At 35.4% G+C, this 24,549-nt stretch overlaps 1 protein-coding gene across 1 annotated transcript in view; it reads left to right on the top strand.

The window, feature by feature from the left end:
• The window catches only part of LOC132699494 (uncharacterized), a 321,798-nt gene extending 297,619 nt beyond the window's left edge, over positions 1–24,179 (top strand). The window contains exons 6-7 of the mRNA XM_060666244.1: positions 9,735–9,827; positions 23,446–24,179. Of these exons, the coding sequence (XP_060522227.1) occupies positions 9,735–9,827; positions 23,446–23,462 (110 nt within the window). The 3' untranslated portion in view covers positions 23,463–24,179. The remainder of the gene's footprint in view (positions 1–9,734; positions 9,828–23,445) is intronic.
• The last annotated feature ends 370 nt before the right edge of the window (positions 24,180–24,549 follow it).

Below are 24,549 nucleotides of genomic sequence, written 5' to 3'. Positions count from 1 at the left end.
GCGTCGGTCCGCGACGCCAGTAAAGTCCGAAAATCAAATTAAATAGACCGAATTGATATAGACAGTGCATAAATTCGGTAAAGTTTCCCGACTAAGTGAATATCTTTCATAACCGGATAGTTATTATCGGGGACGGGCGTATAGACCGAGCGCGGCCCGGGTCCATTTATTCAGTCATAATGGCGCCGGGATCGGGCCACCAGACGCTTTTAACTAGCCGATTTATAGGAGGAAATTTCTAAAAGAAAATTTTCAATCAAGTCGTTTTGGGCGAATGGCTTCAGTATTCGACGCAAATAATAATCCCCGAACCCCCCACGCGTCCCCGAGGCTTTATTGCCGATTTTACGTAACATTCGATTACGAAACTCTTTAATATCTTTCCCAATTAAATTTTCTCCGTGAAATATAAAGAGAATCGAATTCTTTTTCTAACGGGGGAATAAAAAGGAGGAAAATGTTATAAAGGAGACGGTGAAAATGCGCGCAATGAGATTTCGGATGTATATATATACTACTCACAAAAGACGAAGCTTGTTAACGTTTTGTCTAGGAGTTGTCGCTTTGTGTTGTATTCAATCGCTTTTACGATTTAGACGTGAGAAATTTGAACGCGATTGAGTGAAGGAAACGTCGCTATGCTTGGAAAACGAGCCGTTATTATTGGCTTGAAATTCTACTCTCGACATTGCCTAAAAGAACGACTGAGGATTAAGTGATCGTTATATTCAGAAGAGTTTGGGCTAGACTCGATAGTTCGCAGATTAAGCGACGGTTAAAAAACAGAATCTAAATATTTATCTTCATGGTAATCTTCTTCTTAAGGTGCCTAATACAATTAGTGGATGTTGGCGACAATTCTGGCAAACTCCTCTCGATCTTGTGTGGATCTAAAGAGTGCGTGCGTATCGAGATTTATCCGATGCCTAGTTTTCCTTCTATCTTTCCTTCCATTACAAGTTTTAAGAAGTGGTACTTGGAATTTCGGAATATATTGTTGGCAACAATTTTCTTTCGATTCATTCGATTTAATACTTCAGCATTTGTTGTGTGATCTGTCCAGGGAATTTTGAGTAGTCATCTAAATATCCACCTTTCAAAGGCCTCCGATCGATTTATCACGATGACCTTTATAGTCCTGGTTTCCACACCATATAGCATTATGGAGTAAATCTAACATTTTACAAAGATATCGAAGTCCACTGTTGCTTAGCTATTCTGGCTTGCTCGATCCTGCTACGTATCTCTCCAAGTCCGGATCTAGATCTTCAGTTAGTTTTTTACTCTTATATTTAATTGTATGTTTCGTGTTCTGCTAACCACCATTACCTTCGTCTTGTCTATATTGATCTTCGGTCCCAGTCGTTGTAGCGCTTCTTGGCTGTCGGCTATTATCGTTTCAGAGTAAAGATTAAAAAGGACAGGGGACAGAACAGCGCTATCGTACACCTTTTTCGATTGCGAAATATGGTGTAAATTCGTAGGTTCTTTATGATTTTAAGATCATTCTCATCTATCGAACTTTCTTGGAGCAATCATATTAACTCTCGAACGCATTCTGGTAATCTATAAAGCATAGGAAGTCATCTTTTTGCTGGTCACTGCATTTCTAAAGTAGAACAGTTAAGCTACAAACCCTGCCTGAAACCGAACTGTGTGGGGCTCATATCTCTTTCACATCGGTTGTATATTCTTGTGTGGATTATCTTTAACAAGGGTTTTAGAATCTGGCTCAGTAAGCTGATCATTCGGAATTGATCGCAACTATTAACGTTTGGCTTTTTTGAGATTGGTATAAAGATTGATTGAAGCCAATCCTGTGGTATTTGATAGGACCTATAAATGTCATTAAAAAGATCCAAGACCAAGGCGTCTATATTGTCTTCACTCAACATTGTTAGAACCTATGTCGTCTGGGCCTGGTGCCTCTCCTCCGTTTGCTCTGTTTGATTGCCATTACAACTTCTGACTTGAATATTTTAGGGGAGAGTTCACTTTTATATTCACATTCAGAGTTTCTTTAAGTGTTTTCTGAGTACAGTTGATGTGTATAGTTTCTCCAATATTGAAGTAGATCCTTGGGATCAGTGATTAATTTATTGTCTTTTATGGTAATGCTATCCTAGAAGTACGATTTAGATATTTGGATTTGGATAGATCTCTTGACCTACGTGGCAACACTGCTGAGTTATTTACTTTTCATCAATAGTCGGAATACCCACGAGCGCACGTGCTGGTGAACTTTGTTCCTTAATTTTTAATAACCATACCATCGCAGCACAATATAGAATGTTTAATTTAGTTACTTAATAGCAATTATTTTGGGTAGGTATTTTATAATATTGTAATACTTTTTTAGTTGATTCTCAATTTTTTTAAATTTATTTTTTTGTTATTTTAGTTTTGGTTAGGAACACATAACTTTCACATAGTGTTGATGATTCCACTTCGGGAATCAAGTTGACCGGCTGGCTAGACGTTGGTGGAATACGCTTTTCCTTCACACCGATCTCTTCTGAGAGATCTTGAAATATCAAAATTGCAGACTTCTAACCAAAGGATTCGGATTTAGTTCCATCACTTACCTATAGATCCTGCCTGCAGAAAGTCTATGTAAATATGTTCCATTAAAAAATGAAGTCCAAGAAATTGCTAAGTACCAAAATGACAATGTTAGAGAGCACTGAAAATGAAATTAAAACGAAGAAACTTTTTCTGACTTTTCACTCATGGATGATCGATCCCATACGGAAGAGAGATGGAGGACTGTGTCGCTTTTCTTGTTATTGAGGTGTTTGTTGGTGTTTGACTGACGAATTTTTCTTAGTCAAAGGAAGTGCAATGTGCAAGTATTTTGCTCTCATCGAATGAAATATGGCGTCCTCTTTCGTAACGTTTAGAAACTGCTGATGTCGTTATTTGTCGATCTCTGATCTTCTTTTAGACTAGTTGATGTTTTTCTACGTATTTCTATATATTCTTAAATGCATTAATTTTTTCAGATTTTTTTATTTTTGATTGATGACATTTTGAACTTGCGGAAGGAACTACTCCAGTAATAAAGGAAAGGTCATTTACGAAAGTACTATGTCAAACTTATGATATCTTAATAACAGAATTGAATAGTGAAATTGATGTTATGGTCTATAGAATTTAGCTAATTCCGAAAGGATTGAAGATATTCTTGTCAAATACGAATAATGTTACTATCTCAGATGATTTATATTCTTCAAACAAAAAGGAATAAAATATGATATACATAAAATGAACCTGGTACATTATAATTGAAATACGTCCGACTGTTTGTTTATACATTTCAGATGGTAAATTTCGAACACTTTTCCAAGCAGCAGTAGGTAATAAACACATTGTCCCGACATCTGGTTTGATGGTTATGCAATTCCTTATAAGTGGTAAATAAATGCGGATTTTTCTTTATAAATAACATATTTTCTAAGATAAACAACGAGGGCAATGTAAGAATTTCCAAGTCTGGAAAGGCATTTTTATTGTCCTCCCGATAACCAAGTCCATTTATAATTCGAATTGCTTTTCGTTGTAATCTGACCCTGATGAAACATCATCCGCATATCTTTTCCACAGTTTCGGTTTTAGGTGGGAACCACAGTACCAGAATACGCGACGCAGCAGAAATCCAAAAGATGAGTAAAGTCTGTTCATAGATATAAGAAAGTGACTAACTGATACGAATTAAGGAAAGACCCGGCCAAGCTGTAAGAATGAAATATTGCCGAATAGGTCCGTACTTTGCTTAGAATTTAATTATTTGTGGTTTTGTTAGGAAAGATACTAAACAATATTTATTTATTTATGTATGTATTTATGTTTAAATCTGAAATAAAATTACAAATTATTTTTATTACCTACACATAATATATCAGTATCGCTATCGCTATCATCGTCTGTTCTAATTATTATTTGTTCTATATTATTTGCGATGTGGATATACGATTGTTTTGCTTTTTCTATATGTTTAACATAATTTGCCCAACTTTGTGGAGGGATATTAGAGGATTTCCATAAGTTTGAGGACATTGGAGTTAACACGGGGAAAAACATTGTTACGACGAATGGTAGATTTCAGTTGGTGCCAAACATGTTCGATGGGATTAAATATACAGTGGTAAGGTGGAAGCCTTAAAACTGTATGCCCTAGATTTTTTGCATGATTATCACAGACGTACTCCGTTTGTAGGTTCAAGCTTTGTAGAACCTCAATTAATTGCTTTTTGGTATCTTCGTGAAAATAAATGTCGTTATTATGCATGTAGTTTTGGATTGTTGCTTTTGTGTCACATGAGGAAAGGGTTTTAGTCAACTCTCTACTGTGATAACTTGCATTGTCCATTACAATAACGCTATTAGGAGGAATGTTTGAAACTAGTTTGTTTTTAAAAAATAGTTATTCTTTTACCTCTTTTTGATAGCGCGTTTGTTTTACTCTTATCAGTTGAGTCAACCAAACCATTCTCCGGGGTATCATAAGTATCGAACCAGGTTTCATCCAAGTAAATAATTGGCCTTTGTTGTTCTCTGTAAATCCTAATTGTTTCTAGATATTCCAGTCGCCATTTCCGAATTCTAAAAGATTCCGTTAAAACTTGCCTTTTGCCAATTTTTTAAATTTAAAACCCATGTGTTGAATACACTTCCATAAGGTAGTTCTGCCACATTTAACACCGGTTTCATCTTTTTCAAGCCTCCTTATTAAGATATCTAATGTAGGCATACTTTGTTGCTCGTATAACTGGTAAATTTTACGCCGTATTATATCTTGATCACTTTCATCTACACTCGAGAAAATGTCAGCATCGCTTCTTTTTTCCTCGCTGAAATGGGATTATTCACAATTTTCCATACAGTTGATGTTTCTTCCAAAGATGCTTGCTTGCTTGCTGGCACCACGTTCAATGAGAGTCAAATAAACATTGTTTATAACTTCCTTAGCCTCAATAGAATAGTGTTTTCTACATTTGGGCAGGAGCATCGGTTCAGATACACTAGACTCGCACATATTTTGCATAATTCGCACACGATTCAACACAGGCTGTATTACACACGAAATAAAAATGATTACTAATCAACTTAAACTAAGTAGTACACCAAACCAAAGAATGTTAAACACAGGTAGGTATAAAATTATTTTCTATTACGGACCATAATTTTACCTGAATTTAAATTCCAAAACTTTAGGTAATAATCTTGTTGCATTGTATGTTAATGACCACCCTTGGATAATCCCAATCAAAAGCAATTGGTCACTGTCTTATATGTATGATTAGACCATACCTATATTCATACAGGTTTTTGCTTAGAAAATGAACAGTAAACGCAACAAATTCTACGCCATTCTCGCCTGGGGAAGCTTTAATATCTGCCTTCTCCATTTAAGCAGGCGGAAAGCGGTTCCGTGTCTGAAAATTTTAAAATTAAAAAGCCAAAAAGGCGTTCCGAGCGTTAGACTGAAATTACTGCTAAAACGCGAGCAAATCCCGCCCGGTTAATAATAAAACGAAACGGAGAAGTTAATTTTTATTTTTGAAAAATTACGTTGTTAGCGTTATACGTTTAGCGCATTAGGGCGTATATTTTTTAATAACGAAAACGCTGCGGTTCTTTTTTTTTATTAATTTTTGCTCCGCGTGTCACGGGGCCATTATCGTTTGTCAAAAGCTGTCGACACTGTCGGAACCGCTTCGATGTTAATTATTTTATATTTCGCGTTTTTAATTAAACTCCCTGCTCTACTCTCAACCATGTCGCAATGGCTACTTTATTAATAATTTTTCAAGACACCTACCTTTTTTTAATTAAATAGACAAAAATAAAAGTTCATTTTATAAATCAAAAATAAAAAACAAAACGTAGTAGCAGTGGAGTTGTGCTCGAATTCTCCCGAAGTCTCAAGCGGGTCCGCCATTGAAAAGGCAATCGTCTAACAGCAACCCCGATATCAAAACTTTATTTACTTCTCAATTAAATAGTTTGGGGGCCCGGGAACTTTTAGTGTTCTCGCGTGCCGTCGTTCAAAACTCTCAAAGTAACGACACGGGCCCACACATTAGCTCCGACGCTTTGATCTTGGAAGCGTTACCGGTTAATCTTTAAATCTTCCACGTTCTCTCCGCCATTTGCTCCCGGGTCCTTAACGGCGCGTAGACTTCATAAAACGCAACGGCAAACATCCCTCTCAGGTCCGATGGACTTTATTGGAGAGCGTTGGGGGGTAAATAAAAGTAAAAGCACCCATGGACCGGCCACGACCATAACTAAAAATAAATGGCCTAAAAATATAAACGGCCGCCAGGGGAAAGCCAAGGGTTGGGTCCTCCATTTTGAATCGTTCGTCGTGCCCCCCTCCATTTTTACGGGCAGTTGTAAATCTCGCGTTGCAACCTTAACTCAACCCTCAACGAAATCTACGTGTTAACGATGGGTAAATATCATATCTTTTGAGTATACGAGGTTAGCGCCAAAATTTCCCCGCCTGACATAGATGCAATTCCAGTATGACGATAAAACTTTGTCTTCTTTTACATATATATTTTAGTAGGCTGCGAAAACAAATTGAAGTCTTGCGTCAAAAAGTTTTTTATTGACAACATTTTAAACAAGACGTGTCCGAAAGAGTGTCGCAAATAACGTAAATTGAGTATAGAGCAGTCATAAAGTTTTTGACAAAAGTTGGGTTAGCACCTAAAATTATTAAAGACAGGCTGGATTCAAGATGATTCATGAACTCGTCGACCAGTGAGGTCATAACGGAAGATATTGTTGCCATTGTAGAAGAGGTTTTATTGAGTGATCGACGTTTAAAGGTCAAGGAAATTTCAGAAATTACTTAGCTTTCTGATACAAGTGTTCGTCGAATCCTGCATGATCATTTAGGTATGCATAAGGTTAGTGCAAGATGGGTTGCTAAAAACCTTTCAGCTATTCAAAAACAGTCGAGTGTGGGCGGTCTTTTTTGGAACCCTGTGGGTCGGAACCGAAGCCTGTGATAGAAACTATTGTGACGGGCGACGAAACTACGGTTCTCTATTATGACCCTCTATCGAAAAAAGAATCAATGGAGTGGCGTCGTAAGGGTGAAGCACCTCCAAGAAAATTCAGAGTCTGCCAATCAACAAAAAAGGAATTCTTTTGATAGATTTTAAAGAAACTAATACCATTATCAATGGTTAAATATTACCCAACATTATTACATAAATTGCGAGACTGCATACGTGTAAAACTGACCAGAGGCGTGCGTTACTTTTGCACGATGTTGCACCTATCCATGCTGCTGGTGTTGCGCAAGCTGCCATTTTAGAGTGTGGGTTCGAACAGATAGATCATCCTCTCTATAGTCAAGATATGGCCCATTATTTGTTTGGATATTTGAAAAAGGGCTTACGTGGACGGTGGATGAGTTAAAAGAGGCTGTTTTAGCTCATTTTGCAGACAAACCAAAAGAGTATTTTTTTAAAGGGATTGAGTTGTTAATATAGAGATGTAATAAGTGAATTGAAATTAAGGGGGATTATATTGAAAAATAATAAAAAAATTGTTACTCTACTTTGTTTCTTTCATATTCAGGCCTAGAAATTTTGGCGCTGCCCTCGTATCTCCGATATATCTTTCTGTAACAATTTAAATGAAGTCCATATGTATTCAGAAAAAGCGTAACCGTCGCAACTCTTGCTTTTGTAATATTGTAGAGATTTTAAAAGAGTTTGGTGATAATTTTTTCAATCGTTTTGTTGTTGCTGCGAGTAGATAGGTTATGCCGCTTCTATGGCCGTTCGTACCTGTAAACTTCCATAACGAGATTTTTGGCCCATATTAATATACATTCAAGAAATTGAAATAATAAAAACGACCGAAATAATTCTAGAAACAGCATAGCCTATATATTGATCTACCTCGTGGACTTTGTGATATGTCACCTATAGACAAAAGTTCGCTCCTTGTCAAATATAGAGTCATAACTAACTCACACTAGAATTTGTGTCAGTTTCAAGGCTAATATTCTTGCCAACTAAGAATTGCAGTTTTTTACATAAAAATGTGAAACAAAATATGAAGAAACAAACGCCAATGTCGAATGTTTGAACCCTGACAGTATGGCGAGGCAGGAAATCCTAAAGTCGGAAGTTGCCTACGCATTGAACTACTCACGCATTCCTGCAATGGGATATATGATTCCGGTCCAATTCTATGAGAGTGGCTAAAGTCTAATTTTGTGCCTATTCCAAAAATATTTGCTTTGCACTTCAGGCATTACTCCGAGTTATTCATACACGGATACATAACAAGTCTGAGGATATGAATGGGGACACACAATTCGGTTTTGTTAAAGTACTTGGAACAATGAAGGATGTCTTTCCAATGAAAGTTCTTGTACAGAAGTGCTATGATCAGAGGCAAGATGTTTTCAGCTGCATTATGGACTATCAAAAGGCAAAGGATAAATATATCGGAATAATAAATAACTATATTGGCATAACTATATTGGCAACAGCTAGAGGAAGTAAGATCCACTGAGACCTTCCAGAAGTTCGACAAGGATGTATATTCTCGCCTATCCTATTCAATATTTCTTTTGAGAAACTATTTTAGCTGTCCCTGGAGACATGGGGTTTAAAAATCAATGGAACTCATTGGATAAATAACATCCGCTGTGCTGATAACACTGCAACCTCGAAGATGTCCAGTAGTTACTCAACAAACTCAATCATTATGGTAAACAGTAAACATAAATGGACAAAAACGACATTCTTTAAGCTTAGGAATGTTCTGGTTCATAGAAATAGGACAAAAAAAAGATCGCTAAACCCAATTGAAGGCTTTGAGATGTGTACACTTTGCCAAGTGTTGCGTATCTCCTGCACCGAACACGTAACGACTGAGGAAGTATTGCGAAAAGCTGTCTATGTCTATAGTAAAACAACGAAAAATCGGGGGCCATATGAAGGATTGAGAGCAAAAACAAAAACACTCCTGGCTTCAATACTTAAGAGATCGGTGTGGCGTATCTGATGCTGCAAGTATATTCAGAAGGGCTGAAGAAAATACACTGGAGATATTGTAAACGTGACACAGAGGAATGAGAAGAAGACGAAGGTATGAGCAGCGTGTAGGGTACTGCAAGTTCTCAATGTTCACCTCTTTCAAATAATTCAGGCATTATAAAACTCCTCTTGTAATGTGGCAAACTTATCGTAATTGAGATAACTATTGAAATAAAAAAACAAGATAGTGGGAAAAGATGAAGCTAGGCATTGACATTGACAGATGCCCAATAGTATTGACGGGTGAAGTTGAGTATAAAATCGGGTTTTCTTAAAACAATCTGCACATGCCTTAAACTTGAATTTAAATATAAATGTTTTTCATTACAACATATCTGAAGAGCAAATCTACAATTAAACAAAACTGTATTCAAATCATTGTAGGCATTTCCCGAGAAAATTACATTTGAAGTTTATCTAAATTTTAGTGAAGAAGAAGACGAAGCACTAGAAAACAAGTGATTTCTGGGGTATAAGAAAAACTACGCGTTATATTAATTGCGAAAATACTGTGCGACCAAAAGAAATGTTCGGGAAGCGCGACAAATAAACCAAACGTTATCCGATCCGTCGTTTTCCCTAATTACCGGCGGGGCGCTTATCGGTGAACGAATTTAATTTCCCTCGCAAATCTTAATTGAAACTGTTCTCTTGTTACAGGAAACGGGGCCGTTACGGAATCGAGCGCTAGATGGCTCACCATATCGCTGTGCTCGTTTAGCTTGTACGCCGGCCTGCGAGCCACCTACTTAGGTAAGATTATCGCGGGGAAATTTACTATCTTGCAAACAAGCTTCTTTTGCACCCATTAAGTCGTTAACAGGAGGAGGGTGAGAGAGAGAGAGAGAGCTCGATCGGTTCATATAACGCCGGGAAGGTTTAACAGTTTTATATCCTCCGACCCCCTTAGCTCGGCTTCTGCGTTATAAAAGCTGAAACGTAATAAGGTCGTTTGTGGTTTTTGGCCTGATTTATGGTCAACGCGGCTCCCGGCGTTGCCTTGATCAAAATTTACCGCCCGTTTATTGCGTTTTATCAAAATCAACGCCACCGTCTGCGACTTGAAAAACTCGGCTAACGGTTAACAATGTCCCATGACGTAATAGGAGTTGAGGTCACTTAATGTCTCGTGATGATGATTATGATCTTCGCCTTCATATCAGATGATGGACGGGCCAATGGATTTTAACTGAAAATTGTTGTTTTCAAGGAAACCTTTGATCTGCAACACAGCAAAAACTGAAAAATTTATTTTATATCAAGAATTTGGTTTGAAAAATGTTGACCCTATAGAAAAAACCTTTTGGACCGGAAAATTCATTGACCAATTTGACGAGGTCCGGAAAAATTTTTAGTGGATAAAGTTTGGGTTCGCGACTATGACCGTGAGTGAAAAATGCTGAGCAGCAACTTTTGTTTTGAAAAAGGAGCGATGTTAAGAAAAATATTGACCCTGTACGAAAATTCACTTACAGATTTGATCACGACTGATCGTGAGTCACAAATGCTCAGCATGGGTTCACCATACCTTCTCTCGATCTTTTTACTCGTAAAAAAATCTAGAAATTTCCCGTTATCGAATCAAGCATTGAACCTGTCTGCGCACTTTGCTCGACGTAGTTTCTCCACATCCTATTGAACCGCTTGTTTGCCTTTAAACACGTCGTCATGCAGGTTCGAGTAATTTCCGATCACGTCTCACGCGTCTCCATTATTGGATCAAGGACGTAACTTTATCAATATCGTCGCGAAACTCTGCCGCGGAATGTAATTTAACTTATCTTGTTACCGCGGTGGTTACCAGTGTCCCACGCGAGCTCGTCATTTGCCATTTTTACCGCGCCTTTTGGTGCATGGGGTGAGGCGGCTTAATATAAATCGAAACACGACCTAACAAGGGAGTTTGTCTCTCTGTCTATGTGCGTCCAATAGTAATTTTAAACCCATTTACCTATATTCATGTTGATTGACTGGAATATTTGTTGAGTAGACTGAAACCGACCAGAAATAATGTGTGACGACCCTTTAATACAAATCAAAAATAAATCCTACCTATTAATATGATTAGCCAGGGCTGAGGTGATGATAAAAACGTACTAACCATTTAGTTTGTAAGGTAACAATGATCATGAAATGGTTGGGTACTACGTGTGGCTCTAATAGGAATATGTAAACCAATCTGTGAGGTTAAAATCGAACAATCAGCCAGTGCATTGGTTAGTAGGCAGATCAGAAAAAGTTCAAGAAATAGACCTCCATGATCAAACGAATCAATCAAATCAATAAAATGGAGAAACTTTCGAAACGGGCTCACCTAAGAGGTGGCCTCTAACAAGTGAATGATAAAGAGATTTCACTGGTATTTCTTAAAAGAGACCTCAGCATCATAAGAGACTTGGTTGTTATAATACTGACGTGGTCAGCAAAATATAGTTTATAAAGTAAGTCCCAAGTATGTTGTGAACTGCATAGGCGCGAGAACACCATCTAACTTCATCATGGCTTTGTACTTGGTAATCTCTTGGCGTTGCACCACAATACAAACCTATTTAAGTTATCCAGAAGTTGTTGGCAGTTTGAATAAGAACATTTGAATAGTATTAAGTCATCAAAAAGTCATTAAGTCATCAAAAAGAGAAACTTCCGATGGAACCTATATACGACTTCTATCAGTTAAGTATGTGACCTTTCAAGCACTGTGTTGAAAGCTTACTAAGAAGAATATGGTATGTGGTACTGGCTTTGGAAAAATCAATACAATCAAATTGGTGCTTGGTGCAATTTTCTGAAAAATTTTAGGAAATGTGTCTTGTCAATAGGTACCAAAAATTCGGAAAATTACCAGGTTCTAAGGAATTCTTAAAAAAGAACAAGCACTAAGGAAAATACGATGAAGATTAGACAAGTCTACAAATTCAAACATTTTGACTGATGTTTTTGTTTTGAAAAGTGATTTTTATTTGTATCACGTAAAGTTTTTTTGTCAATATTAAAGGGAAAAAAACGATATTTCCAAAATAATTTATTTTTTATTCATTTCGTAATTTTGAAACTAACTCAGGAATATTGTTGCAATACACTAACGGTCCTTACCAAGTAAAATATTGACACAACTCTTTTTCGCGATCCCGGTAAAAGATTGATGTGACGACAGGTGCCAGTAAATGCTTGTCACGAAGTTTGGGCGCTAACAATTCGGATGCATCCTTTGGAAGGTGCAAATCTCTAATTAAATAGTTCGTTCTGGTTAAACACTTCGGACTGACGATATTCTAGTTCTTTTGGGGCGGTAGGTATCGGTACATCTAGTTCATGAGGAACTGATCAAATTTAATTTGATGAAAATCAATTCATTTAAAAATCTTGCCCAACATTGAGCTATAAAAAAAAATGACTTTATAGAACAAAAATATGGCATTTTTTGTAAAAAGGGCACAAATATGCAAACAGCTTTGGAACGTCAAAATCACTGTAGACTTGTGTTCTTAATTAAGAGAGACATTGATGCACGTTTCAAACTCTTTCTATTATTTTATCCTATTATTTAAGCCGGTAGATTATTATAATGGGGGGCCGCAGAAATCACACCCGGAATGCAGATATTGACGTTTTTATTAGCTCCATCAAGTGAGCAAACTATTACGCCCGCAACTAGACAATAATGCGGATGGGAAGACGACAGGTTTGACAGTGGGCTGATTGAATTATGGGTCCGCTAAATTATATCGATCGGAGCTAATTGGGACGCCACCGGATTGATATGCTACGTGGGACGCGCATCGGGAGCATAATACGTCAATGCGGCATCAATTTTACGCCCACATTTTCCGATATTAATTTTCTCGTATTATCGCGTTTATGCGCGGCAAATGCGGAAATTCCCCACATTCCCAGCCGTAAAACGCAGCGTCGCAGTTACTCATTTAAAAAAATTCATATCTTATATCCTGGAATCCCCCAATAATTTCGATAAGTACAATTTAATTTGAACAAAATTCATTGGTTAGTAAGGAGCAGTTTTTCCAAACCAAGTTTATTACAAATATAATATATTACAATGTCCCTGATAATGGAGCTATTAACAGAAGTTGATGATTTTGGATGGAAATCCTAAGCGAAAAACATATAGACTTTAACAGCATGAGAATAATTAGCAATCTATGTTATATTCAAAAAGCTGTTTTTAGAGAGGGTGAGGAGATAATAATAGAACGAGGGGTAAGACCGGTATGCGTGCTGTCTCCTATACTTTTTAACCTCCACTCTGAGAAAATCACACAAGAGGTTATTTCTGAAGAAACAAGGAATAAGGATAAACAATATCAGTTTTGCCGATGACACTTTGGTAATAGCCCAGACCTACAAAGAATGATAGACAAAATCTTAAATAGCAGTGAAGAAGCTGGTCTTACGCGTAATACCAATAAATTTTATTTATTTAAAATTTCACCAGCAAAGCAAATGTCCGGGAAAAATTGTACGTTCGCAATGAGAGAGTCAAGAGAGTAAGTGAGTACAAATACCTGAGTACCATGTCGAACTCTATTGGAGAACGCTCCCGAGAAATAAGACAAGCCAGAATAGGACAAGCTCAAGCTCATTGTTTAGGTTTCTGTCACTTGTTATGTTTGTCCCTAGATATTTGAAGAACATCACTTGTTCTACACTCTGGTCGTAAATCGCTAGTTTGCTTCTTCTCGGTTCTTTAGATATTTATAGGAGATTTTGTTTTTTTGGTGGGTATTTGCACTGGATCTTATTTTCGCTATTTGTTAGAATTTATATAGGAGCTTCTGTAGGTTATCTTCGTCTTCGGAGATGATTACTGCGTCATCAGAATAGCATATTATTTTTATTTGTTTGTCTCCCACTGGGTATCCTCTCGCGGCTTGTGGTGCGTTGCGTTTATTATGATATTGAACAAGATTGGGCTCAGACTATCCCCTTGTCTGATGCCCGTTATCGCAGATATTTTATTGCCTAATTTGTTTGCCGTTCTCACAAAGGTATAATATTCGGTGTTCAGTTTTTCGATAACTCGATAATCTTCCGTTTTGTTAGTAGAGTTATGACATCATTTAAGCGTACCCTATTGAACGCTTCAGTGACATCAATGAAGCACATAAATGCCTTATTGAACTCTATGGCTTTCTCAGTTATTTGGCGAATTAGAAATATCGCATCTATACCACATCTGTTATTTCCGAAACCTTGCTTCACATATCCCGGTAGAATTTACTTCTGTTACACAATTTTAGTAAATAGTTTCAGAACCACACTCATCAAACTAATACCTAGAAAATTTTGGGGATCGGTTTTTTCTCCCTTTTTGAAAATCAGTATCAAAATACTTTTTCCATTCGGATGGTATATTTTTCACCTCTAGTCTTTTATTGAAAAGGGATTGTATTTCGTTGTATAGTGTGTTGCCTCCATATCTTGGCTGTCAGTTGTCGTACTTCGTGCAGCGATAAAATCCTATTTTGGGTTTCCTTGATGTTTTCATAATAGTGGTGTAATTCCTGTGCTGGTACGTTAGATTGCGTCAAACTATAAAGTTTCTTTAACATGTCTTTCCTGTTGGTCTGTCGTGATTTTTGTGCTTTGTAGGTATTCATTTATTGGTTTTTAACTCGATAATCTTCCGTTTTGTTAGTAGAGTTATGACATCATTTAAGCGTACCCTATTGAACGCTTCAGTGACATCAATGAAGCACATAAATGCCTTATTGAACTCTATGGCTTTCTCAGTTATTTGGCGAATTAGAAATATCGCATCTATACCACATCTGTTATTTCCGAAACCTTGCTTCACATATCCCGGTAGAATTTACTTCTGTTACACAATTTTAGTAAATAGTTTCAGAACCACACTCATCAAACTAATACCTAGAAAATTTTGGGGATCGGTTTTTTCTCCCTTTTTGAAAATCAGTATCAAAATACTTTTTCCATTCGGATGGTATATTTTTCACCTCTAGTCTTTTATTGAAAAGGGATTGTATTTCGTTGTATAGTGTGTTGCCTCCATATCTTGGCTGTCAGTTGTCGTACTTCGTGCAGCGATAAAATCCTATTTTGGGTTTCCTTGATGTTTTCATAATAGTGGTGTAATTCCTGTGCTGGTACGTTAGATTGCGTCAAACTATAAAGTTTCTTTAACATGTCTTTCCTGTTGGTCTGTCGTGATTTTTGTGCTTTGTAGGTATTCATTTATTGGTTTTCTTCTATTCCTATATTTTACAGCTTTATAATCATTATGCGTTATTACATTGGATCTGTATTGTATTGTATCCAAGTGAGGCTAGCGACCTGCTTGGTTAAAAAAACAAATTAGTCCGAGATCCAGTGGTTTGGCCTCGGATTTGATTGGACTAAATAATGAAAATACATCTTGAATACAATAATTTTAAACTCCTACAACATTGCTTGGATGATCTAAGAACTTCATATTCTCATAAATATGCAGACCCAGATTTTTTATCATACACTACACACACACTAATTGACACTACACTTTAAGTAAATTATATCCCTACTCAAAGTTGCCTATATTTTCTAAAAACTGATTCGTGATGTTCGCACTCAAGACTATAGTACTATTGTGTATCGCCAGCATAAAATTGAACTTAGCACTGAGCAGTCACGTCACCTGGATCCGCTGTATAAATCAAAAACAATAAGTATCCTCATACTGAACCTTGCCGATAAATAGTACCTTTTGCTGTTAATTTAATCATGTGTTCTCCTGGTAGACAATATATAAACAAATAAATCATGAAACAGCCGAACCGTAATATCTCATCCCACGCAATCCACCCCCCGATTCGAAATGGGGGACTTATTAAGGCGTAGGGACGGGGACGTGTATCGACGCGATCCTCCCGTTTAAACAAGTCAAAGAAAGACCCGCGAGCAAATTGGCTTGCCATAAATTTGCGTTCGTACGCGGCGGCCTTAAAAGAAAACGCGTTCCGGAACAAAAGCCCCTAATCCTCCGGGTGCCGCTCGTGACGCAACAATCGACGGAAAATTATTCCGATTGCCTGCCGCCCGTATTGTCATCTGCATAAGCTCCGGTCGAGGACGCCGACGTGGGCGACCAAAATTGATACGAAATAAGAAAATGAAAATTTATATTGCAGAAAGTATTTAAGGACGGACGTCCGCCTAAGCGTCACAGTACGTTTCGAAAATAAGGCGACAAGACTGTTTTGCTCCTATATTTTTACCAGTTTGTTTTAAATTATAGAAAAAAAATTTGGTTGTTATGTTACGACGTGGTGCACATCTAAAATCAATTCCGAATTTAATGAATACATTACCTTGTAGTTTTGAAGTTTTATATTGGAGGGATTACAAAATAATCTAGAAACCGTATTACTTCAACTATTTTCCTTAAACTGAACTGAGGTGGCTTTTACTAGATGAAAATCCATTTAACAAAATAAATAAGAACTAAAAGTTCAAATTTTCACGAAATTATATATGACAGTTGTTTCGACAACACCGTGTTTTTATCAAATGTAATATTTACAAACTACATATATACCGAAAAATGACAATAAACCTTAATTAATGTTGGTGTGAGAATTTAAGTTTAATAATGTCTTCCAATAAATTTAATTTTCTACTTTTTGTGGCTGATATTAAGTTCTTTCTTGTAATTTTCTGTTGAGAATGGCGTATTAAGAAATCTGCGTGTGAAAGAGTGAAATTCAGCCATTTTGTGTGTATAAAGGTGATTTGAAGTGTTATGTATGACAATATGTTATGTAAAACAAGATTTATTAGATTGCTTAATAGTATCCTTAGACCAAACTTATTTTGAATTTAATGGACAAATTTGTATCTCTAAGGAAGGTTGGATTATGGAAACCCACTTTGTCCTTTGTTAACCGAGATTTTTATGGATAATTAGGAAAAAATCATACAAGAACATCGTTTAAGTAGAAGTTTTCTATGGTGGTATAGATACGTGGATAATGTCTTTGCTTGCTTTGTTGGAACGGACAGACAATTGAATTCTTTTTTAAATTACATTAACTCATTACATAAGCGTATGAAATTCGCTAGCGAGATTGAACAGGAAAACTCTATTAATTTTTTTAGACTTAACTATTACGAAAACGCAAAACAAATTAGATTTTTCCATTTACCATAAACCTTCACACGCTGACACAGTCATACATAACAGCTCAAATCAACCTTATACATACAAAATGGCTGCATTTAACTCTTTTATACGCGGACTTCTTAATACGCCACTCTCAACAGAAAATTACAAGAAGAAAGTTAATGTCATTAAACAAATTGCACTGAGCAAAGGCTACAATCCATCCATTATTGATAAAATTATAAATAAAAAACAAATCAAGACAACAGTAAACTCTATTTATCCGAAACCTAATACAGAACACGAACAATTTAAAACAATTACATACATAGGAGAAGCTAGTGAAAAAGTTTCAAAACATTTGTCAAAATGTGGTTTAAAAATAGCTTTCAGAACTCACAACACAATAGGAAAATTTTTAAAAAACAATAAAACGAAGTCTCCAAAATCTCAAAAATCAGGTGTCTACAGGTTGAAATGCGGATCAAGTCCAGTCAAGTATATTGAACAAACAGGTAAATCCTTCAAGAAACGCATTAACGAACATAAAAGAGCGTTTAAAAACAATGGTCTAAATTCTAATTATGCTACATACTTAAACAAAGAAAAACACCTTTTTGACGACAGCCACAAAAAGTAGAAAATTAAATTTATTGGAACCCATGGAGATTAACAAAATGAGACGTTCAAATGTATTGCTTAACGATCAATTAGATTTAAGTACCTCTCCCTTATTAAACCAAATTCTCACAACAACATTAATTAAGGTTTTATTGTCATTTTTCGGTATATATAGTAGTAAATATTACATTTTATAAAGATGCAGTGTTGTCGAAACAAATGTCATGTGATTATATATAATTTCGTGAAAATCTGAATTTTTAGTTCATATTCATTTTGTTTTCCTGAATGTAGAAAGTTTCTATTCAGGGTTTTTCACCCAACCCGTTCGTTAATTTGATAGCGGATGTTCAGCATGGTTTCTTTAACAAACGAGGTACCTTTAATAATTTTGAATAATTCGCTCAATTTACCTCTCAAGCGACTTCAAGTGGATGCATTATACACTGACTTCTCGAAAGCTTTCGATAGAGTTGATGATGATGTCTTTCTCGACAAACTTGATGACGTTCTGTGCAAATCTGGTATTGTTCCTTAAGTCGTACTTGTCGTGGTATTGTATTAATGATATAGTTACTGGTATATCCAGTAAACTGTTATTATTTGCAGATGATATGAAAATATTTAGCGTTTGCAATCAAGATGACTGTGACCTTATTTAGACGGATCTTCAAATTGTTGACTCTCGGTGTGAACTCAACAGATTGCCACTGAATATTCACAAATGTTTTTCTGTTAGTTTTTCGAACAGGGTTGGCCGTATTGGTTTTTGGTTATTTTCGAAACAATATAAAATTAAAACGAAGTGATGGTTCCAAAGATTTGGGAGTTTCGTTTGCTGGCCATATCAAATCAAACTTGTAACATTGTGCTGAAAATGTTAGGATTCATATTTCGGAATGCTAATAATTTAAATTTTTATTTAAATTATGTACATCTATTATAGACTGCTCTGAATTGTTTTCACGTTCCTACGCGTGCAATCAGAACATCTCCAATATTCCACCTTCCAACTCCTTCCACAAATTGTTTGGTTAGAAATCCACTCTTTAAAGCGATGAACAATGATCTAGCAACGGCTCAGTTTACTTTAGCATTATAATATAGATTTTTACGATTCGGGTGATTATTGTAGATTCTGTTGTGTTTTCTCTAGTTGTATTGTCAAGTGTAGTTCGCCATAACCAATAAATTTGCTCCATTTAATCCTGACTCTCGGAAAATACGACTAGGCATTTTATATCTTCATTTAAACTTTCTTGGGCAGCTGCTGTTTCAGTTGGTGTAAAGGAGATATTAATGTACAATACTATAACGTAAAGAATTACTCAAATTCCAAGTGTAAGTATATAATGCCAAGTATGGGGACCAAATTTTCAGAAATTACAAAAATATGCATGTTTAAAGCCGAAGGTGCAAATTTTCTACGTCAAATATTTCGAAAACGGTTAGATATAGTTGTTGGAAATTATACATAAAATACGTTTAGAATTTCACAAAAAAACTCAAAATGTAATAATAAACGGGGGTGTTCCATTTGGAATAAGCAAGTTGACCGCTACTTGCGGTTGAGGCAGTGGCAGGACGTTGACATTTAAAAAAGAAGTACACATGACACTCACCTTAACCCCAAAAAAATTTATACAGAAATTCACTAAAACTTTCCATTGAACCTGTATCTGACCAAATTATAATACACAAATAAAACTGTACATTGTATACGTTATTATTGCTCTTATTTATTTCATTGACATTTTCCGTTCTTTGTTTTAATACCTTACAGTTTTGAAATTTGATTATTGGAGGAACTAAAAAAAAATTTAGAAAACAAAGTATGGTTTCAACAAAGAAAAACCTATTAGCTGTTGTCCTGAATTCAGCAAAGTTTCGTTATATTTATTACACGTCACATATCCAGAAAAAAAATCGATGGATGGATGGCAGTCGTGCCAAACAAACGCCTCAAAAAATTTGAAAAACTTTATACGGAAGTTCAAAATTTACAAAAAATACTTTGCGAAGCTGCCTCACACTCAATAATTCAAAAGAATAAAATAAATTTCTTCTTTGAAATGAAACTGTAAATTATATATATGTTATTATTCTTTATAGTATTTCTATTTTTCTATTCTAAATGAAAAGCATATGTTTTTATTTAGTTTGTGAGATTCAAAATTTTGGAAATTAAATGGGAACGTAACTTTTTCATGTAAAATAAGGAAGTTCGGACCTCGTCTATATATCTAAAAAACGATTTCTAAAGGAAATTAAAATTCTTTTTTTTTATTAATGTAACGATGATTATCGTTACATTAATGGGCGGACCTCAACAAAAAATAAAGGGCCTCGAATTCGCAGTTTCGCGCAAACTTGGGTTAATATTTGAGGTATTCGGAGGTTTACGGCTATAAGTGGAAGCCACGGATACATAAAGAATGTTTAATAATTAATTGCACACACCTCTCTGAGGAATTTGCCTCGTATCGATCCAGCCGCGTATCTGTTCGGTTTGATTTAATCCCACGGGAATAAACGCCGGCATATATCGTCCGAACCTGCGCCACTGGCGATTTAGGGACCGTATGTTCGTTATGCTTTCCCCGCCGGATCCTAAATCTTAGTTTCTAAACTGTACAAATTATTACAATATTTTAATAAGCATATTTAATTAAAGTTGTGATTAAATAATGCAAAATTTTATTTTAATTAAATGCCCTCAATGCTTAATCTTTTAAGAAATACATTAATTAATTTAATTAAATTATGAAATCATGTGCTCCCGAATCCCCCCCCCTCCCATTTTTTTCAAGTGAAACAAATTGTTATTGTCAGCGTAATATATCATCGAGCGTACGAAAATCGTTATGGTTTTATTTATTCTGTTTAAACCATAAATATGTTACGTCGAAATTCGGTTTTTATGTATGGGTAAACACGCGAGGCAATTCGAATAAAAAAATAATCACAACGCGCGGGCATTTTATTTATTTATTTATTTGGACGCTATAGAATTAACGAGCATTCGACAAAAAAAATATATAGCCGCTCGTGTATTGTTGATTTATTGTCGCGTATATTATTGACTACACGACGGCCATCTTACGTCGATTTTGCCACGCGGGGACGACAAAATCGGTGGCATCTTTGGGGTTAGGGACCCAGCTGCTTAATTGCAAAGTAAATTGTTTCAATGTAATGCCACGCAGAAAAGGTACTCTCCATTTTATTAAAAAATTAAATAAAAATAATTAAGAAAATATATACCATCACCAATACCAACTATAGTTCGTACTGATGTCCTTGGTAGGTTAGCTTTTTAAATAGTTTTAATCTATCATGGTTTTATAGATCTTTTGATTCATTATATTAAATCTGTTAAAACTTTCTTGCAAATATATTTCAAAAAAAAATCTTCCATTTTTTTTTCCTGGGGAAAGGGGAGTAAGTTGTTAGGGTTGAATTTGAAAACCATTTTGTCTGGTTATCCAAGAAAATTTTGTTCACACTGCAACGAATTGGTTTCAAGTAGCTCAACTATGTTTGTGATTTCTTCCCAATTTTAAATCTAAAATCAAAAGTTATCAAAATCACTTTTGTACCAAATATTATTTGTTTTGCAAATTTAATTAGCATTATTCATAGCATTTCGAGTATTTCGCGAAATTCAACGTTTTTTTTTACAAATAAAAGAATTACCTATATTTGAAAAAGAGTTTATACGACTAGTCAGATTTGTGTCACAATTATTGGCCCACCTGTAATGTTACCCAAAAATAATACCCCCCCATTTCATTAGAAAATTATATAAATGTACCCAGAGCTATTAATTTTTTTCCATTGACTTTCATATCCAGAATTCGTAAGTTAATTGCCTAATACATATTGTAAAAAAACGTAATATCATTTGCTCTATTAGTCAAGCTATTTACCTAAAATCATTACCTATTGTCAATTTGGGTCATCTTATGTCGACTCTGCGTCGCGCAGCCATTGACATTAATGGCAGGTTTGGGGTTAAAAGTATTTAATTAATATTAGGTCATTAACTTATTTATTTATAATATTTGTTGTGAAATTTGCCTCATTGTAAGCTGATTTATGGATTTTTTTTACATGCTCGATAAAGTTAACAGCTTAGCTGCCCTTCGCCGACTGAAAAATAAAGGCATTTTTACTTATTTCATTATTTGCCGTGTTGTTGCCGGAAATCGAAAATAAATTACGTAATAGATATTCTAAAACATGCATAAAATGCCCGAGTAAATGTAATATAATTTTACAGTCCATTTATTTACCAAATATTTACGTATTGGACCTACTTGGTGGCAGCTTTGGGGTTAAATGTCAACACCTGCGTTTATAACCAATATTATTGATATACAAAAGCAATTAAATAATATTACTTGGCGCAATTCAATTATTTTTTTTATAAAAAAAAAAACGATAGCAATATTGGAAAAAAGCTGACACGACTCAGATTTTTATCACAATTATTGGCCCATCTGTAATGTCACCCAGAAAAGTTATTCTCTATTTTATTTGATGATGATTTTTTTAATATTTCTTCGAACTACGTTAAAAATCGATTTAAACACCACGACATCAAAATTAACGATTTTGAATCCAGTGGCGTTGTCCAACTCGAAAATAAATTGCATAATTGATATTTTTCAAAAAACCATAAAATGTCTGAAAAATAAAAATCAGATTTAGAAAATTTCATTTTAAAAAAATGTAATATCATGCTAATGCTCCTTTAGGATGGCCGATTGGAGCCATCTTATGTCGATTCTGCGTCGCGCGGCTATCGACATTGGTGGCAGGTTTGGGGTTAAACTTCAAAACCCGCGTTTATACCCAAAAAAATTGTATTTCAAAAGGTATTAATCAATATTAGCTCATTTGCTTATTTATTTATAGTATTTGTTGTAAAATTTGCTTTATTGTAAGTTGATTAATGGAACTTTTTCTTACATGCTCTGTTAAGTTAACAGCTCAGCTGTCGAGTGAAAAATAAAGGCTTTTTTATTTAATTATTAGCCGTTTTGTTGCCGGAAATTGAAAATAAATTACGTAATAGATATTCTAAAAAATGCATAAAATGCCCGAGAAACCAAAAATTAATTTTAGAAAACATGTGAGATAAGATAGATTTTTTATGCTTAGTAATATGAAAATGTAATATAATTTTACAGTCTATTATTTCAAACAGGTCAAGCTAAATACCCGTTGGACCTGCTGGGCCATCTTATATCGACTCTGTGTAGCGCGGCTATTGGCGTTGGTGGCAGCTTTGGGGTTAAACTTTAAAACCCGCGTTTGTACCCAATGTTATTGTTTTGCACAAGTAATTAATTAATATTAGCTCGGCTATTGTAGTTATTCCTGATATTTCGAGCAAAAAGCCCCCCGTTCAATATTTATGAAATAATCAAACAAAATTTAATTAAACCGATGTAATATAGAAATTACAAGAGTCGATGCGACCCCCAGCCCGGAACAACGGGAATCCATTATTTGCTAATTAATAACGTTTTAATTGAGGGCCAAGTTTGCGTCGACGACGGAGCGCGGTATTATTTTCGAAAAACCCGCAAAAATTGCTTCTAAAACGTCGCCTTTTGTTTGTTGCAGGTGGTGGCGCGTTTTAACGGCGAAACAAGGAACGAGAAACCCGGCATCACATCAATAACTAAATAAATGTCTTCTCTGTCTCTAAGTTGGTAAAACGGTGTTTCGACGTACGCTTTTTTGTTATATCCAGAGGGTCCATCGGGACCGATAAGCTGGAAGTTTTTATCGGCCAGGGAGGATCGAAAACGCCCAAAATTCAGATTAAATCAGGGCCTGATCAAGATTCACTATTTTCGAAAATATTTCGTTAAATCTGGCAACAACGTCAGAACTCTCGTCGCGTTAAAACTTCTAGGCGAATCGTGACCCGTTCCAACGACAACCAAAATCACCGTAATATACGTAAATGAATAGTTTTTATTGGAAATTGTGAGCACTGAATGGCGAATGAAAATGTTACTTGTACATATTAGTGAAAAAAAAGGAAGATGAAGATGAATTTTATATTTCGTATTTATAAAATGATTTATTCGACTGGCTTTTTCCGACTTGCGTTCCCGTTGATTTTTGGTTAAGGAAAGGGACGCGTTCAGACGCGTTGCGCCGCGTCTGAACGCTCGTAGCGATCGATATTAGACCTAAAAAAATGTATATGGATGTTTACTAAATAAACTACCTATTTGTGATAAAATTTTATTCGATTCCATGTTGTATATGAAATTCAAATTTTTTCCAATAATTTATTATATGTTGGCCGTTGTAAATAATCTATTACGTAGCTTAAATAAATAAAACTGTCAAAATCCGTAGGCTTTTGATTTTCCATCTTCCACGCATTCTGTCCCGGAAAACTAGATTTTAATTTTAATTTTTAATCCACAGGAAGATTGTTGTTCTATTAAAGATAATATCTTATATGGCAACATAGTCAAAATACGTTCTTATATTTTGACCATCTGCAGGGTTAATTTTGTTTAAAATGTAAATACAAAAGTTTGAAAACTTACGCAAATGTTAGAAAACAAAAAACGCCGATTTTTTTAAAATGGATCGTCTTATATATTATTTAGCTTAATTCGTAGATCTTTTTATCCTAATTTAAAAAAAAATGGTTTATTGATATTTGATATTCGATTTCTGGATAATATAAATAGAGAATATCGA

The sequence above is a fragment of the Cylas formicarius genome, unplaced genomic scaffold, assembly GCF_029955315.1.
Source record: "Cylas formicarius isolate icCylForm1 unplaced genomic scaffold, icCylForm1.1 PGA_scaffold_3__17_contigs__length_32017465, whole genome shotgun sequence".
NCBI classification, from domain to species: Eukaryota; Metazoa; Arthropoda; class Insecta; order Coleoptera; family Brentidae; genus Cylas; species Cylas formicarius.
The sequence above is the reverse complement of the archived record's forward strand: the minus strand, read 5'-3'. Positions and strand labels throughout refer to the sequence as shown.